The sequence below is a fragment of the Cutaneotrichosporon oleaginosum genome (genome assembly GCF_008065305.1).
Source record: "Cutaneotrichosporon oleaginosum strain ATCC 20508 chromosome Unknown ATCC20508_contig06, whole genome shotgun sequence".
Taxonomy (NCBI): domain Eukaryota; kingdom Fungi; phylum Basidiomycota; class Tremellomycetes; order Trichosporonales; family Trichosporonaceae; genus Cutaneotrichosporon; species Cutaneotrichosporon oleaginosum.
In genome coordinates this window covers 878,675-895,746 of record NW_027072175.1, presented here as the reverse complement: position 1 = coordinate 895,746, position 17,072 = coordinate 878,675, and the positions used below count along the sequence as shown (strand labels likewise).

General features: G+C 60.4%; 5 protein-coding genes across 5 annotated transcripts; 4 read left to right on the top strand and 1 right to left on the bottom strand.

Moving 5' to 3' along the window:
• Window positions 1–1,198: 1,198 nt before the first annotated feature.
• COLE_06777 (uncharacterized protein) lies at window positions 1,199–3,348 on the top strand (the record flags this gene model as incomplete). Its single annotated transcript, XM_018420509.1, has 4 exons — window positions 1,199–2,348; window positions 2,384–2,784; window positions 2,820–3,010; window positions 3,045–3,348. The coding sequence occupies 4 exons, from the start codon at window positions 1,199–1,201 to the stop codon at window positions 3,346–3,348; spliced, it is 2,046 nt and encodes a 681-aa protein (XP_018276351.1).
• A 763-nt stretch (window positions 3,349–4,111) lies between these two features.
• COLE_06776 (uncharacterized protein) lies at window positions 4,112–4,309 on the bottom strand (the record flags this gene model as incomplete). The annotated part of the gene is made up of 1 exon (XM_065626500.1): window positions 4,112–4,309. One exon carries the CDS (start codon window positions 4,307–4,309, stop codon window positions 4,112–4,114), a length of 198 nt encoding a protein of 65 aa, XP_065482194.1.
• Window positions 4,310–4,749: 440 nt separating this feature from the next.
• Window positions 4,750–5,418, top strand: COLE_06775 (uncharacterized protein; the record flags this gene model as incomplete). Its single annotated transcript, XM_018419744.2, has 1 exon — window positions 4,750–5,418. One exon carries the CDS (start codon window positions 4,750–4,752, stop codon window positions 5,416–5,418), a length of 669 nt encoding a protein of 222 aa, XP_018276349.1.
• Window positions 5,419–5,557: 139 nt separating this feature from the next.
• COLE_06774 (uncharacterized protein) lies at window positions 5,558–7,283 on the top strand (the record flags this gene model as incomplete). The annotated part of the gene is made up of 4 exons (XM_018424875.1): window positions 5,558–5,934; window positions 6,129–6,332; window positions 6,773–6,855; window positions 6,913–7,283. The coding sequence occupies 4 exons, from the start codon at window positions 5,558–5,560 to the stop codon at window positions 7,281–7,283; spliced, it is 1,035 nt and encodes a 344-aa protein (XP_018276348.1).
• A 5,885-nt stretch (window positions 7,284–13,168) lies between these two features.
• COLE_06773 (uncharacterized protein) lies at window positions 13,169–16,177 on the top strand (the record flags this gene model as incomplete). The annotated part of the gene is made up of 7 exons (XM_018425547.1): window positions 13,169–13,884; window positions 13,965–14,188; window positions 14,229–14,594; window positions 14,642–14,997; window positions 15,054–15,248; window positions 15,290–15,690; window positions 15,733–16,177. 7 exons carry the CDS (start codon window positions 13,169–13,171, stop codon window positions 16,175–16,177), a joined length of 2,703 nt encoding a protein of 900 aa, XP_018276347.1.
• Window positions 16,178–17,072: the final 895 nt, after the last annotated feature.

Below are 17,072 nucleotides of genomic sequence, written 5' to 3'. Positions count from 1 at the left end.
GGGCAGCATGTTTGTATTACATAGGACTCAATGCACATCGTCACATGAGTTAGTGCGAGATCAAGCGCTGGAGAGCGCGTAGAATGCGTGTTGGCGTTGTGTCGCAGGACATCAGAACGGAGTTAATGACGGAGGGAAATGCGACGTTTGGCTTTCAGGGACGGACGCGTCAATGTCGAATCCACTCATCTGACGCGTTGTATGTCACTTTCCTTCCTCCACTCCACTCCACTCCACTCCCCTTTACTCATTGTGATCACTCGCTCGTGTCAGGCCCTTATCTTATCCATGCGCCGAGAATAGAGCAGGTAGACAAGCACCGCCTGCAGAGTTTGGGCTGATTCCAGCATGCACACTGAAGAACAGCCCGGCGCGTCCACGTCCGCGTCCGGGCCAGCTTCCCCCGACCCCCAGCCACGCACGCTTGACGCGCTCTGGGGTCAACCTCTACAGCCTGTCCAGCTGCAGTTCAGCAAAGAGAAGGAGAAAGCGCCGCGCAGGCGGCGTAAGAAGGATGGGCCGCCGCAAGGACGGCTCGTCTTTGGCGCCGATGGGATGAGCATATCAACTCCGCCGCCCCCAGCTCCGCCTCCCGAGAAAGAGACGAGAGGTCGGAAGCGCGAGTCTGAGGCGACTGTTGAAGGTGAGAGGGAAGGCTGTCGTGATGCCTGGACGGGCCGTGGGCTTTGTGGAGTAGTTGGTGGGGAAGGGGAGCATTCTGATGAAAGAGAGGGGGCTGACAACAGAAGCCGCGTCGAAGCCTGGACGCAAGCGCCGAGTGGTGAAGAATCAGCTTGGTTCACACTCTGAGTCCCAACCCAGCGCAGGGCCCTCTCGAAGCCGCGTCGAGCTATCCCCCGACTCTGTGCACGCCATCAGCGACTCAGATGACACGGAGGTCGTGTTCACCGGAGGAACGCCGCCTGCGTCGCAGGTCCGTCAAAGAGGGACGGGCAAGGCGCACGACCCCGTGGAGGTGGAAGACACGCCGCGCGCGCCAAAGAGAAAGAATGTCGTGTTTGCCAGCGATAGCAAGCCTACCCATGCTTTCTTCGGCCCCCGCCCACCAGCGCGAACATCTGAAATCTTGCAGGAGTACAGCCCAGCAGTGGCTTTTCCCTCAACACCAATCAACAGCGTCACAGTCAGTGGTGTGGCCAGCCGTGCGAACACCCCTAAGGTTGTGAACGGGGGCTCGATGAAGCCCCAGGTCCATTCCTTCTTCGCCAATGGGAGAAGACAGGAGCTCGGAACCATCAAGAACGGCTGGGGCATTTGTCGAGAAGGCGAAGAGCCTGCCGCTCCGCTGCCAGGCGGCGATTGGCCTGACCACCTTGGTTTGGCTGAGGCTGGACCATCCACTCCGACGACCCGGCTGCGCTACCGCGAGCGCCCAAAGCCTGCCGTTGCTGACGCAACTGATACATTTCTCCAAAGCATAGTTGCCAAGACCTCGTCGCGCAAGGCGCCGTGTAAGGCTCCCTCCCCACCTCCCATCTCTGCCCCGCCATTCATTCTTGAGCACCCAGCTATCGCTGCTGTTCTAGCGGACAGCAGGCCGGACAATAACAGGGAAACTTGGTGTGAGCGCCACCGACCTTGCGAGGCCGGAGCTGTTCTGGGCAATGAGCTTGAGGCCGAGTACCTGCGCAACTGGCTCGAAGCACTTTCCATCGGTCAGGCAGGCGTGCGTAAGATCATTCGCCGAGTGCCGCGCCGGAAGATAGCCAATCCCGAGCTTTCTTGGATTGTTGACGACATCGGCATCTTCGGCGAGCCAGTGGAGGAGTACGGCGACGAGGAGCCTCCAGAACCGTACACAGAGCCGTATCTCGGGCCGGGTGAGAGGCCTAACTCATACCCTCCTCTGGGCGCATTTGTGGGCAACACGATCATCCTCACTGGACCAAGTGGCACTGGAAAGAGCGCCGCTGTCCATGCCGTTGCAACAGAGCTTGGATGGGATGTGTTCGAGGTGTATCCTGGCATTGGCAAGCGGACCGGCCCCCAGCTCCTTAACCTAGTTGGCGACGTCAGCAGGAATCACACCGTTGGCTCGCGCGATCAGAAGAAGTCGGCAGCAGCAGCAGCTAAGGCCCTGTTCTCTAATGCGAAGACGAAGCCCCAGAAGACAGTACCTGGGAGCCAAGGGTCTCAGACCGAGCCGATCGATCTCGAAGGGGACACTCGCCCATCTCCAGAGCCCTCAGCTACGACTGCCAAGACGAAGCAGTCACTGATTCTCATCGACGAGGCCGACATTCTCTTCGACGAGGCCAGCACTTTCTGGCCTGCCATTGTCTCGCTCATAGCTGAATCGCGCCGACCTGTGGTCATCACATGCAATGGTGAGCTGAGTACACAGTTCCCATAGCTGATCCAGATCTCGCCACCATCCCCACCGACATCCTCCCTCTCCAGGTCATCCTACACTTCCGAGCCGCCCCTTCCTACCTCGTACAGCCTTATCTTGCAAGCATCGCTCGCAGACACGGATTGGCTTGTGACGTTCCACGGCTTTTCCAAGACTGCTCGCGGCCCTGCCTTACAGATCTCTTGGAGCAGCCACTCCCGCCCAACGGCAACGAACCAGAGGAGCGATTCGACTTGCGAGCCGCCCTGATGCAGATGCAGCTCGATCGGCAATTTTCGTGTGCACGCCGCCGCCGCCACGATGGCGTCGACAAGCGCAGTCTCGGGGAGATCGGGACATTGACGCGTCAGCTAGATGCCGAGTCTTACGCGGACACGTTCGTGGCGCCGCGTCCCTGGGCGAGGCTGGAGGTATGTGGCCGCGACTTATCCCTGCTCATCCGCAGGTCTGTGAGGGCGACCGCTTCATGCCTTCCGGCGACGACCAGGACGGCATTCGGCTTGTGTGTAAGCCGGATGTGCAGGACTTGTATCCGGAGCTGGCAGCGTACAGTGCGTCCGAGGAGATGGCGGAAGCTCTAGTGGAATGCGCCGGCGGCAGCTTGTCCCGCGCTTCGCGACGTCTTCACTACGACCAGTGAGTTGGAACATCGGCTTGTGTTAATCCTCAGGACAACATACGTCCGCGGCCTGCTTCCATTCCTGGACCCGCTCGTCCCCCTCAGCGCGCGCCTCCTTCCCCACCCATCGCTGTTCCTTGATGTGGTTCCGATTGTGCGGTCAATGGTGCTGGTCGACGACGCGTTCGAAATGGCTGATCGCGCGGCCGCCGAGAACGGCGAAGCGCGCATCAATCCGCGCACCGGGCGTGCGATGCGCACCCAAGGTTACGAGCGGTGGCTAGACCTGGGTCTCGAGGCTCGGATGGCTGCGGTAGAAGCTGGGCTGGGATTCACAGATACCTGGGAGGGTTGAGCGGGTGCAGCCGCTCGCAGAATACGTAGCATCAACACAATACGATGGATGTGGGGATGGCGGCGGCGAGCTGGCCTTCACCTTGTGGGAAGATGTCGACAGAGAGGACGGCACTGCGAGCGAGGGACACGATCATATCAGTCACACCATCACGGACCTGTACTTTGACTGGGATGCTCGGATGCTCCTCTCTCCGCTTTATGCACCACACTTCCTTTCCCGTTAAGCCGCCGTAATGACGCAGACCGCCGCGCTGATTTGTGTCTGGCGTCGGCGTCGGACTACCTCCACCCCGCAACCAGGCACGCCTTCATGTTAACCCCAACCAGCAGGTAATCCGCAGCCCCCTCTTTCACACCATCCACACCTGTAAGCAGGATGATCCACCGACGACGCCCCGGCGCGATCGACCTGTCCGATGACCCCGCGACCCCACCTCCCCCTCCCCCTCCCCCTCCCCCGCGCAGACGCGCGTCACCCCCACCCTCGCCCTCACCCGGCCGCTCACCACTCCCCGCCAGCCCCCTGCAAGCGAGCTCGCGACTCCCAAACGGCCACTCCCCCGCCTCCCCCGCCTCCCAACCAAGCGCTTACGCCTTTGCATACCCCGCTTCGCCGTACCCCAGCTCTCCCTACAGTGGCGGCGGCCTCAGCTTAGGCATCGAGACACCTTTTCAGGATCGCGTCACGGGCACGACGGGCGCCGATGTGGCTGTACATGTCGCGCGTGCGCGCGATGCGGTACTTTCTGGCGTCCGAGACGTCACGCGCGTGAGACGAAGCTGGGGGCTTGTTTGGGGGTGAGTACCTTTTCGGGAGGGGATCGGGGAGCGGGAGGAAAGCCGGAGTGTGGTAGCGGCAGACGAGGGATACAGCGGCGCGGCGCAGGCCGTCCCGCGAGTGCTGGAGCGCCGGTCTCCCTTACAGTGGCCCGTTCCATCCGCGCTACGTTGAATTCCATGAAGCTGGGAAGGGTGGCATCGAAGTGCTGCGGAGAGCGGCGGAGAGCAGCAACCTGCCATATACTCCTCCCGGCGTGCAGTGTCGGGTCACGAAGGCCTCAGAGAGGGGACCGGCATCGAGGGGCTGCCGGCTGGGCTGCGACTACCTGACATTGAGCAGGCTGCTTTGCGCAACCTGGACCAACTGCCATGGAAGGGCACATGCAGCCGCCGCCAGCAAGTCTGCAGGCGAGCGTACATCATGGAGCCCTTGAAAGATTGAGGATAGCAGCGGATGAGTCTGGGGATGCAGGCTTTGCCGTAGACCTGTGTGAAGTCCCCGACTCATGGCGACTGTGCGGCGGCGTCTGCCTTAGCTGCGGTTGGCTCGTGTCCATCATCTCCTCCTCCCATAATCTGATGCCTCCCATCCGTTCACCCGGCTGTCCCCAGCTTCGCCATGGTCGCTCGCCGTCGCCTGATCTTCTGCTTCCCTAGTGGCATGTCTCCTTCTATTCCTGGCGTCCCTCCTGTTCTCGCCGCCAGATCGTGGAGGAGACATGACCCGCCGTCCTCATCCTCCCTCGGCCGTCGGCCTCGGGCCCTTGAGCAAGACCCTCCGTGTCAGGCTCTTCGGTGCCATGTCCGATGCGATCCTCGACGACGCTCTGAACAAAAGAACGCCTTGCACTTGACTACGCCCTCGCGCCCTCACATCCTCCGCACAGACTTGCACGTGCCGTCGGCAACCTGTCCCGTCTATCCCCACTCTCTTATCCCCCCCACTCGGGTCTATGCCTCCGATGATCTGATAGGGATGGGATCGGAATGCGTTCGATCGAGATCTGGGGCGCGTGTCCTTGTCATGTGTCTGTGTCGTGCGCTCCTGATCTCTCACCGCGTTTCGTCACAGCCCGCTATGGCCTTTCCCCCGTCCTCCGTTCTCTTTCTCATCGTCTCGCCATCCAGATCGCCAGCACCCGTGCCCGGGGTCCCTTGTATGCCCAGGAGAGAGCGATTTCCCCGATCCTCAGCGTCACCGGATCAGCGGGGCGCGCTTGCGCGCCCCATTCCGGGTCTGAGCGCGGCGGCGTCGCGGAAAGGACATGGCGCGGGTGGCGTCAAATGATACACGGACCGGCGCCGCGGCATGATCTGTGCCCCACTTCTCGTGACAGGGCATGTTGACAAATGTGAGACGGTCACTCTACTGCTGTATTAGCCTCCGCTCCAGTCTGTCTCTCGTTCCCATTCCTATGCCCATATCCATGCCCAAGCCCACGCCCAAGCCACGCCCTCCTCATCTTCCTGTGCCCCGCGCGCTTCTCCGCTCACATGCGCCGAGCGCCTCGGCGGACCCACATGCCGCTGACCCCAGTGACCCCGAGCTGCGCTCTCAAGTCGTTAAGCTCACGCTCATCAATCTTCTCTCCCTGACGCTACTGTCGCTGTTCCCGCTCGTCCTGTCGCCCTTGTTTGCGCGCGATGCGCAGCACGATCTCTCTACCGTGACGGCCACGACGCGCGAGGTGCGCGGCTGGTTCAATGCGCTACTCAGCTGGCCCCTCTTTGCCGTGTGCTTTTGGGTCAACGCGATCTGGGGCCCGGGGATTGCGCGCCGCGCGCAGGGCATGATGCATCCCAGGTGAGTGTTGAGCAGATTGTGAGCGCGACGGAGGAAATAGGGGTGTGGAATGTTAGTCGCGCCAAGCTGGGCTTGGCGTCAGTCACCACCTCTGAGCCAACCGTCTTGGCATCTGCGACCCGTTCCTGCGCCCTTTGATCCTGGTTCGAGCTTCAGCCTGCTTGTCACGCGCTCTGGGACCGAGCTCATGCCAGCTACCGCCATCAACCCCTCCATACCGGGCACACCACCGCTGCTCCGACACCCACCACTACGGATCGCGTATGGCTCACCCTCACCCGGCTCCTCCTAATCGCCGACTTCACTCTCGTTGCGCGGTCCATGGCGCTCATCCCTGTCATTGGAAGACTGTTGTCTATCAGTTTCATCAGCTTGATTAATTCCTACTACGCGTATGAGTAAGTCCAGTCAGGTCCCTATGTGCGCCCATCGTCCCCTTCCCCTGCATCTTTCATCATCCGTCCAGCACTGTCTCCCTGTTTCGTCCCCCTCGGCAACTTTTGAGTGCCACAACGAGATGCCACAAAGATGGCGTGCTCCCCTGTCGATCACACAGAAGTATGCAGATCACACAGAATGCCCACTTCCGCCTTGGTCCCGATACCCGTCATAATGCCCGTCCCATTGCCCGTCGCACCGCCTCACCGCGTAATGGGCGCGACTGGGTCTCTTCGGGCCGGGTGCTGCGCTCGGAAGGCGTCTCGGAAAGGGGGGCTGTGCACCGGCGGCGGCCTCCGAACGGGCTTAGATTCCCGGAGTGCAACTCGGGTCGCCAAAACGGCCTTGTGGAATATTCCGTCGATCCGCACCGCCTCTGATCACATTCCTGACGTCACAGGTGGATCTTCGTGTTACGGCAGTGGTCACTAGACACCCGTTGTGCGTACATCTCGTCACGGGGGTGGTACATGTTCGGCTTCGGTGAGTGCCCGTGTTCTGCACCGCCGTGGTTTTTGAAACGCCTGTCTCTGACGCCAGGCTTACCGGCGACGCTCCTGACGTCGTTTGGACCGCCCCTGATCAACATGGCGATCTTCTCGTTGATCTACCCCTTCTTCGTCATCCAGGCCTTACAGAGCCGGCCGCCCAGCGCCTCCGTTCTCCCGGGCGGAACGGGCGCTGGCACGCCGGGCTCGGGGGCAAGCACGCCGACCAAGGAAACCCACACCTTCCACAGCCCGATCCTTGGCGGCGGAGCAACCACTGCCGCGGCCACGGCAAGCCGCGTCCAAGTGCCAATCTTCTTCTTTGCGCGGCATGCGCTCACAGGACTGCGCTGGCTTGTGGAGGCGGGCGCACGCGATCGCGGGGGCAGCACGCACGAGCGTGCTCTCGGTCGACGACAATAGCATCGCGCTGTACCTAGATTCCACTGCAACACCTTTGCGTGCCGCGCGCAATGTACTGTAGGTCCATAGGTCCATATGTAGCCATGGGATCGCTCGATCCGCAAGTGTACACCAGTAGTGAACCCGTCGTGCAAGCCGAGGTGGAGCGTCAGTCTCGGCGACGGCCAGAGTCAAAGCATATCCGACAACGTTACACGTTACAGTGCAGTAACATTCCTGAAGCATGAGACGAGCCTGACAAAACAGTCCCCGATCCGAGACCGGGTGCTAAGTCAGGCTCATGCGGGATGCGGCATTTCACCAGCGCGAGCCCAGACCTCGTGAGCATTCCGCTGATGCTGAGAGGTGACAAATCGCCAGTGGGGGGTGGGATTCGATCTCGCGGTTGGCTTGTCGTGACTAATCGCTGCGTGATCAGAGGTCTCGTGCCCATGCTGCTTACGCAGCGGCTATGTCTCGCCCCATTCACATGCACATGCACAAAGGCTTTTTCTGAGCCCCTGTGTATTTTCCCGGCGCGTGCATGTCCTGGACAGGCCCCGCCCTCTCCATCTCGCGTCTGTGGCCTTGCTGGCGCGCTGCTATTCTGGCCGCTGCCCACCTTGTTGACGCGCCATCGTTTGTAGCTGACAATGATATTGCTCTCGCTGACACAGAAGAAGACCAGGGTAGCAGAAGGAGTGTGGCACAGATCCCTTCGGCTCCCCTGAGATGCCTGGCATCGGGCGCATGATCGATCATTTCTCCTGTTCTCCTGCTGATCTGCATGACGCGTCAGGCCCACTTACCTGTCGCCCAACCTGGCTCCATACCAGGCTGCATCCTGGCCCCGCCGCCTGACTCATGACTCAAGGTGCTGGCGCCAGTGCATGAGTGCATACGTGAACAGTGCAAGTGCGCGGCGGCATGCGCCGCACCATTACCCAACAGTTCTCACGTCCTCAAATGCTGCTGTCTCCCACACCCACACACCGGCGTGCGGGCATGCTCTGTGCCCGCCCCGACAACGGCGGGGTTTGTCCTGCTCCAGCTGTCCAAGTGCCCAGCTAATGTGCCAAGAGGATAATTAGCGGAAAATAGCGAAAGCACCCGGCATGCCGGGATTGGCTGGCCGTAAAGCTTGTGAGGCTAAGGGGCTGTTTGCTTTGCTGTGGGCCGTGGGCTGGGATGCTTTAGTCTCGTGTCCTTGCATGCTTGTAGGCTCGCGGTCTCGCTCGGCCGCGCCGCTGACGGCTTCACGGTTTCACGGTCTCACGGCCCCACAGCCCTGCTTGCGTCAGTCTGCATGGGGCGTGACCCAGTGCAGATCGCAATCGAGCGTCGTCCGCGCGCTGATCGGGAGCAGTCGTTCTGCAGATCACAGCGATCGGAGGCGATGCAGCTTGTTCGCTGCTCATCACCACGAAGGGGGAGCGAGTGGAGCTTTGTGGTCGGGGCCTGTGGGTTGTGTGGCCTGCGGGTTATCGACGCCGCGAATTCCGTTGCAGGGACTCGAGAGGACACCAAGGGATCATGAGGAGCCTGAAAGAGAGAGGCGCTCAACGCCCCGAAGCCCCCGACGCCTCTTGGCAGCGCAGGACGCTCTCGGAGCTCTTGTCAATGTCAGGTGCCCAATACCAAGATCTGTTTGCATGTCAGCGACACAGAGGCTATCAGTGTCAGGCTGCCGCTGGCCCAGAAAACGTTACCTTGTCCTTGTTACGCTTAAAGAAGACCTCTTCTGTGCCTGGGAGGGCGCACGTGTCGATCACCTCCGAGTACCCGAAAAGAACTGCAAATCCGCACATCTCCAGTCCCCGATGCTGCCATCCAGTCCAGCCCACCTCAGCCATGCCAGCCAAAGATGCAATCACCAGGCCCCGTGGCCCAGAACCCGACCGCTGACCAAATTCAGCCATCGGCCTCGGGGCGGGTTCACTGGCTTACAGACTCTCAGGAGCTCAGGAGCCATGCCGTGCGCGTCGCGGCTCGCGGCGCACGGCTCGAGTAAAGTATACAAACACCGAAATGCCAGACAAAAATGGGCTGTGACATGTGATGGGGAGATCGGAGGCGATGCAGGCGGGCATCTGTCTCGAGTCGAGCGGGAGGCGCGGAGGCAGGCGGCGAGACATGCAACCCGCGGCACGAAGAGCCTGTTACGACAGCTGAGCTCAGAGGGTGGGAACGCCGACACCAAATGGAGGCTTGTATCGCGCTGTTCTGGTATTGGACTGGGAAAGAATTGGGTTTGGAGCGGAAGCCCTGGCATTGCTGTTGGAGACTGTGGTGGGGAAAGGGGCGTGGGGGCGGCCTCAGGATGCACGTGAACAGGCATTCGCTGTATCCACTGGTCCAGCGAGGGAGACCCAGGAGATCTGAGCGAGGCTTCAAGTGGTGGAGAGCTGCAAGAGTGCGAGAAAGAGTGGTGGCAGCGCGAGCGGCATGGAAGAGGGATAGGCAAGACGGAGTGTCAGGCACTTTGGATGCATCTGGGCCATGGACCCTGGTATGTTAGTGCCTGATAAGGCGATTATCGTGGGATTTACGCCTGAGGGCTCAGGTTAGACGTAGCCTCCTTGCTGACCCTGAAACGCCTCTTTCTGCTATCCTACGATGCAAGGCCTGGACAGCTGCTGCACGCCTCGAGGCGACGAGGCGGCGAGGCTTCCCGCCAGGTAGGCAAGTTTAGACCAGTGGTAAGGCTGCGTTGGCACGACTGGGCTAGACTGGTCGCGCGCCGCGCTGCGGGCTCGGCTCGGCTCTGGATCGACAAAGCGACCGAATGTCGACGTCCATTCGTTCCACCGATCCCACCGCCTTTCACATCCCCTTGGCTGATCCCATGCCGCTACTCCTCTTGCCCCCACCCATGCAAGGCATGAAAGCCCGGACACGGGCAATGTAATACAGCCTCTAATCGGGCCTGCTCACATGCACAGCTGTACCGTGATTATTCCCCTCGCACTTCAGGCAGCGCTGCACACCGCCTGCAGAGCTGCCCAGCCCCACTCTCCGACCCCCATCCCCGAGACCCAGAGGCCCCGCTCCTCATTTTTGCATCCACAAGCCCCTTGGCCTCTACACCCTTACGCTAGAGATCTACCAATTCCTGTCTCCAACACCAGTAACCTGTTGACCTGGCAGACTGGCGTATCTGAGCCCGTTGAGCCGTTGATCCGGTTTGGATGCCCGTCCTAGCCGCCGTATGGCCTGGTGGCTGAGGCTGATGGCCTGCTCATGCCGCCCATGACCATGGCCCATGCCGCCTGGCTGCCTGGTTGCCTACCGCCTGCAAGACACCCCCGCCCCACTGACTACCAGCTGTCGCGATCCGCTCTGATACAAAGAGAACACGCCTCCCATCTCGGTACCATCTTTCCCTGCGTCGCGCACTCACCTCTATTCTCTTTCTATCGTTCCATCATCGCCCCTCCCCTCCCCATCGCCTCCTCACCTCGTCTCTAGACTTCACTCCCACATACCGCGACGACGGTACAACGGCCGGCTGTCTACCTCCCCTCCGCCAAACATCACACACGCCGAGGGTACTCTGCTCCTCTCTGTTGCGTTCGGATCCTCGCCTCGCAACCAACCCAGCACGCCTGCAGCACCACTGCACAGACCTTCCGTGGCTCACGGACACCTTGTTCTGCGGCCCGGTCCTAGCGTGGTTCATCCTCATCCAAAAGACCCCGACCCACCTCGGTTGAGTGGAGAGGTAGTTCCGCACCCTCCAACCCGAAGAACAGCCGAAGCTCCAGGCGGGGTAGAGATCTTGCGACGAACCCCGCGCATTTGCTCACATCATCGCGACACGCTCCGAGCACCTGTGGGCACGTTGCCAACCACCCGCCCTCGCGCGTCGTACCTACAGAACGGTACGCCTACGCCTAGTATTTGCACCAGTGCCCCCGATTCGCGCGGCACGCAACCAACCCACCTCAACCAACTCCCTCTCATCCTGACCTCCTCCACCAAACTCGGGCCTCGCTCCCCTATCCTCCGATCCTCCCAACGCATCGCGCTGTCTAGTCGACAAGAGTTGCCGCTCGCCTCTGCGTCGACCCCCTGGACTGTACAACGGACAGCACAGGATCACAGGAAGCGTCGTTATTAGTCTCAACTCAACCAGGCCTGGATAGCGGGCATTTTGTTGAGCAAAGGGTAGAGGAACGTGTGCGCACAGAGGCATCTACGACACGCTCTCTGCGCAAGTCGTCTGCGAGCTCGCAGTTAGCCTGTAGCCCAGCACCTGACCGCCTTCCAGGAGCCAGGTGCCTACCCCGATCGCCCCTCGACCTGTCCCCTTACCCCCCCCCCCCCCCCCTCAACCCTCGTCCACCCGCCCCGGCATCCGGCTCCTGTAGCCCCGCCTGCATCCACACCACCCGTACCCGCACTACCACCCCCCTCCGGCAACGCTCAACGTAACGACCGATAAGACGACTTGACAGCGCAGCATACGTCTGCAATTGATCGTCGTCCCATCTCACCAAAACGAACGCGTCGACTGCGACGACTATCGCGTTGTCGGCAGCATTGCCTCTTGGCACAGGCATTCAATAGGGCCCCCACATCTCAAACGATCCGCAGTCGCCCACACTACAAATTGGGCCTCCTCCTCCAACATCCTCCCCCGCAGACTTCTTTCGCGCACAAGCCGCTGCCTCGGTCAAGTCTCATCGTCGTCGTCGGCTAGCCTCTGCACAGCGATTCCGCGCTAGCCAGTACAAGCGACAGCCACTACCTACCTTGCGTCTGGCGCAAAGCACACAATACGAGCGTACTCAATTCACTGTCAACTCTTTTGTTGTTCGTTGATCGACTCGTCACCTCTCCTCCACTTGCAAGCTTCCAACTGCGCCCTCGCCTCTGTCCAGCGCAAACCTTGTTTACGCCGCATTTAGAGTGGAGGTCATCCAGCATAGCGTCTCGAGCACACGACCAGCACGCCAACTACTTGCTCGGACCCCCAGGTCACCCTGCTCGTCCCTCTTGACCGGCTTCACCCTCGCCAGGTCAACCGATCATTGTGCGCCGTCCTCGTCTTCGTCCTCGGATCTCCCCGTCGCCACAAGCACACACGCACTCGCCCGCCCGCGCAATCTCACTCGCTTGCGCGCTCGCACTCCCGAGGTCTCGCCCACGCACTCACTGCTGTGTGACGAGACACATCTAGCCCCAAACCAACGCAAGGACCTCTTGATTCTCTGTCCATCCTTTCCTTGACTTTTCCTATCCCGCACCTCCCTCGTGCTCTGCTCTGTGCTTCTCGTGCACCTCGCCGATCACGATCTTCCCTCGCCCTCCTTTGAATTGTTCCGCCCCCCTCACTCATCGTCGTCCGAGCCCCTTCTTCGGGCGCCCCTCTCCTCTCGTCCGCCACCCTCCTCCTCCTTGGGTCGACTCATCTCCTCCCGCTTGCGCACAATCCACAATCCACAGTCCTCAAGGTTGAGATCATCATCCTTGCATCTCTATCTTTTTTTTTTTGAACTTTTGTCTCTGTCGCACCATCAATCGATAGCAACATCTCCTGGTGAGTCGCACCTCACAACACCAATCCACCCCCGCACACCCCGCCCCTCCCCCCGCCCCTCCCCCCTCCCCCCCCACCCCCCTTCTACTCCCCCTATTCCAATTCCTTGTGGCGGTTGCCATGGCTGCATGGCTGGGTATGCGGACCCTCCTCGGAGGCAGTGCTTACCGCGCCTCGGACCATTCCAACACCGCCCAGCACCGCCCGCACATCCTCCACACTGTCGATCACCTCGTGACTGACTGACTCTTATGCTTACAGCTCGTCACCCTTCAAGTCTTCCTCATCTTCATAAACACTTGGCTCATCACCTTCGCCTTCGTTGCACATCACCCCAACAAACTCTTCCACCGTGCTCTGTCTCATGAGCTACCCCCATCACTCCGGGTCGCCCTCGGACCCATTGCATCGGCGTCTGCCTGCTAGCAGTGCACCGCATTCGCCTTTGCAAGAATACCTTAGTGTCGGTGGATATCCAGGTGGCTCACAAGGCTTTGGCTACGACTACGACGGCTCGCAAGCCAGCACATCGCCATCCCACCGCTCCCTCCCATACCCGAGCCCCAGTCTCCAAGGTCGTCAGCACATGGGTGTCCCCCACCCTCACGACCACATGTCTTCCTCTGGGATGGCACCGTCTGTCACGTTCGAAATGCACGGCAGCTCCCAGCAACAGCAGCACCAGTTTTTCCCAAACGGCATGGTCGATGGAAACTCGGAGCCGAGTAACAATTTAGGTAACAGTGGAAGTCCCTTTTCGTCGTTCCACGATGGCCAGGCCAGCGGCTCCATGTACCTTGTCCCCCCAATGGACTGGAGTCCCAACCAGCCGCCTCCCGGAAACTCGGCTCAGCAATCGGCCTCGTCCGGGCCCACCAAGGGGACCAAGGGCAACCCGAACAAGGTGCCCCGTCACCAGTTCACTGCGTGCGGCGCCTGTCGCCATCGTCGCGTCAAATGCGACCTTCGTGCCCGCCAGGAGGAGGCGGAGCGCGACGCCATGCTTGAGGACACCCAGAACCCCTTGCGACGCCGCAAAGTCAGCTGCACCAACTGCCAGGAGCGGGGAACAAATTGCGTGTGAGTGTGAGAGACGTGGACCAGCGATCCCCGCTTTACTCGGACCAATTATGGCATTTTCAAACAGTGGCTGACTACAGTGATGAATATGCCCCACTCAAGGCAGCCAAACAGCTTCGGCGCGGCAAGCGCATTTCGGAGATCGAAATGCTGTACGGCAAGTCTGCGACGGACGCGGCTCTCGCCTCACAGGGCGACGAAGGCGAGCGCTCCCTTAGCCCGGGCGGACGCAAGATGGACCGTATCCCGGAGTTGTCGCGCGAGTTCTTCGAGTCACCTTTCTTCCGCCGCTTCCTCATCCAGCGTACGCTTATTCTTCCATTTTTGACTGGCTGACGATACAGGTCCCATTATCGACTCGCTTGATTTCGTGACACTCTATCTTTCAAAGCCCATACCTTGTGCAGCTGCGATGGGCTCAGTGGGTGCTGTTCTCTGCCACTGTCTTTACGCGTGGGGCGTCTCTTATGGCGTCGACGAACGCGGCCAACTCGATGTGGCGGAAGGAAGTGCTGAGCCTCTCAGTCCTTTGAACCTTCTTAACGCCGGCGAGTTGGAAGCGAGGCGTGAACGAGACCGCTTGCGCCGGCTGGAGAAGCTCCAACGCGTCGTCCGGACCATTCTGCGCGAAATCGACGAATGCGGCCTTCTCCGCAGGCCCTCGTGGGACGGCATTCGGGTCCTTCTTCTCATTCTCCCTCTCACAGAAGGTGATTCTCCATTATTCCGGCATCAATTGCACTGGCTGACACTGCAGGCATATCAACTCCCGTCGAGCGCCAGGCGCTGTATCAAGCCGCCCTTTCCCAGGTCCAGCTGCTGTGCACCTCGAGCAGCTTTGGATATGACGGACTACCCGTGATACTTCCGCCTCACGTCTCACTTAACGACAATAAGGCAGAGACCATCCGTGTCATTCAGCAGCGGATTTTCTGGTACGCCTTCGTCCACGAAAGCCTCTCCGTTGGGCTCCAGGGCGGCAAGCTTTGCCTCGACGACGACGAGAACGACCTGCAGTTCCTGGAGCAGGCGCTTGAGAAGCAGCCTCTCATGTCGTCACCCGGCCACTTCCACATCTCGCCGGGAATGGTAGGAGCACCAGTGCGATTTGCAGTGAGTTGTTTTCATTTTTGTCGGAGCTTTGAAGGAGTGTTTTTGTTGATCAGCAGCTCGCATGCCGTCGTATCCATGCCGTTCTCAGCAGCGTCAAGGCTCGCAAACGCGATGTTCCTAATGTCGAGCAGCTAAACGCCATCTGGGAGGCGCTCGAGCAGTCGTGGGAAGAGTTTGAAAGACTCAAGTCTGAGCCCGCTCCCGCTCCCTTCAGAGAGCGTGATGAGGTGATGCGGTTCGCTGATGGCTGGGTGAGTTCTTTTGCCTTCAATGGCGTCCGCTGACATAGCAGAAAATCAATATCTTCAAGGCGCAGACTGCTATTCTCCGGCAAATTGAAGATCGCCTTGAGCGCCTCCAGAACAAGACCAGCATGGGTAAAATCGACCCTAGCTCGCAGCCTCCATCGCCCCTCTCCAGCGACTTGATGAGCGATCTCAACCAGCTTCGTCACCTCCACGAGCTCGGGCGCACTCGTTGCGAAATCAAGCTGCCGCAGGTGACAGACATTATTCGCCGTCATGTCGGCGGACAGATGTTTGAGTGGGACGCTGGCCTTGTTCGCGACGGCGCCTACCACGCCGCGATGTTGTTGGTTGCCAGTGGCGGCAGTGACGATGACGTCAACATCTGCCTGCAGGCACTCAACCAGGGCCGCTGGGTGCACTCCAAGTCGTCAGAGCACTCGCAGGAGTGAGTACCTAGCCCTCTTTATCGACGTTCCGCTGACGCCAGCCTGCGCAAGGCGTGGTACGCGAAGCGCTTCAACACTGGCTCGCCCAGTGCAGAGCCCAAGCACAGCATGTCGGACATGGGCGACAGCTCGGCGCCCAAGTCGCGCAACGACTCGCCATTCACATCTCCCGCTTTCGACTCGTTCTCGAATGGTGTGCCCACGCAGCCCTCGTCTGCGCCTCCCGGCTGGCCCAACACCAGCGGCCCGCAGGGCTATTCGCCACACCACGAGGCGCATATCCAGCGCAGCAAGAGCGACACCTCCGCGTTCGGCGCATACCACTCACAGGGGATGATGGACTCCGTCAAGCAGGAGTCTCACGCGCCCCCCTACACCAGCACGCCGCCCGGCTACTTGTTCGAGCACGACGGCGTGCAGCCCGACGGGTACTTCCAGCCGCAAGAAGGACACATGTTCCCTTTCGGCAGCCAGCACATGTCCTAACTTCTTCGTGTCCGCAGGGTTGTCGCTATCAATCTGTCCGCCATCGTATATGACGCGATGGCGGTTTCCCAATTTCTCGATTTCCGCTTCTCAGTTTCGCTTTGGCGCGCATCAAGTCTCGGTCAGCGAGCTGGCCGCATGCCCTGTACAGACCCGCACGAAACGTACGCTCTTCCACGCCCACGCCTGCGATTGCACAGCACTGTATAGTTGCCCGGCTCGGCCTTCATAAGCTCAAAGGACTCATTTTCAATGTACATCTCCCTTCCAAAATGTATATCGTATGTCTGTGCAAAGTGATTGACGAACGTGGCGCCACACCCGATGGGACAGGCACTGGAGGCAACACGTGATGAGGAGGGCACACCCGGTGCCTCGGAAGCATCTCCGGCCACTTCCGAACATAGCATGTGAGTCATGCGGCACGTGATGACGAAACATTGGCCTCATTCCGTCCAAGATTGCATCAGCGTGTTTCGAGCAACCAAATTTGCATAACAATGACCGCGCGATACACAATGTTGAGGGTTGATCACGTTGGTAGGGTTGATTGCGAAGTGGGTCTTCTCGGACGGCGGGAGCCGGGTACAAAAGTGGCCCACGACGCTAATGTGATGAGGTCCATCACCGCCCTCTACGCTGCACGAGTTTGCCGCGGTGCACCCTCAAAACCGAGAGGAGCTCTCGTCACAGTGCTCACGGAGTGTACTCCCCTCACCTGCACCAATCTGACGCCACTAACCTACCGTGACCTACCGCCCGCGCTTCCTCCCCACGCGACCAGCCTCGCGCCGAAGTGGTCACCGCGTCGGGTCATGCTCCGAGCTGGCGGCCCGCGCCCATCTTCCGTCAGCTGACCCGCCAGACGTCCGTGCTCTCCATTCTCACTGGACGC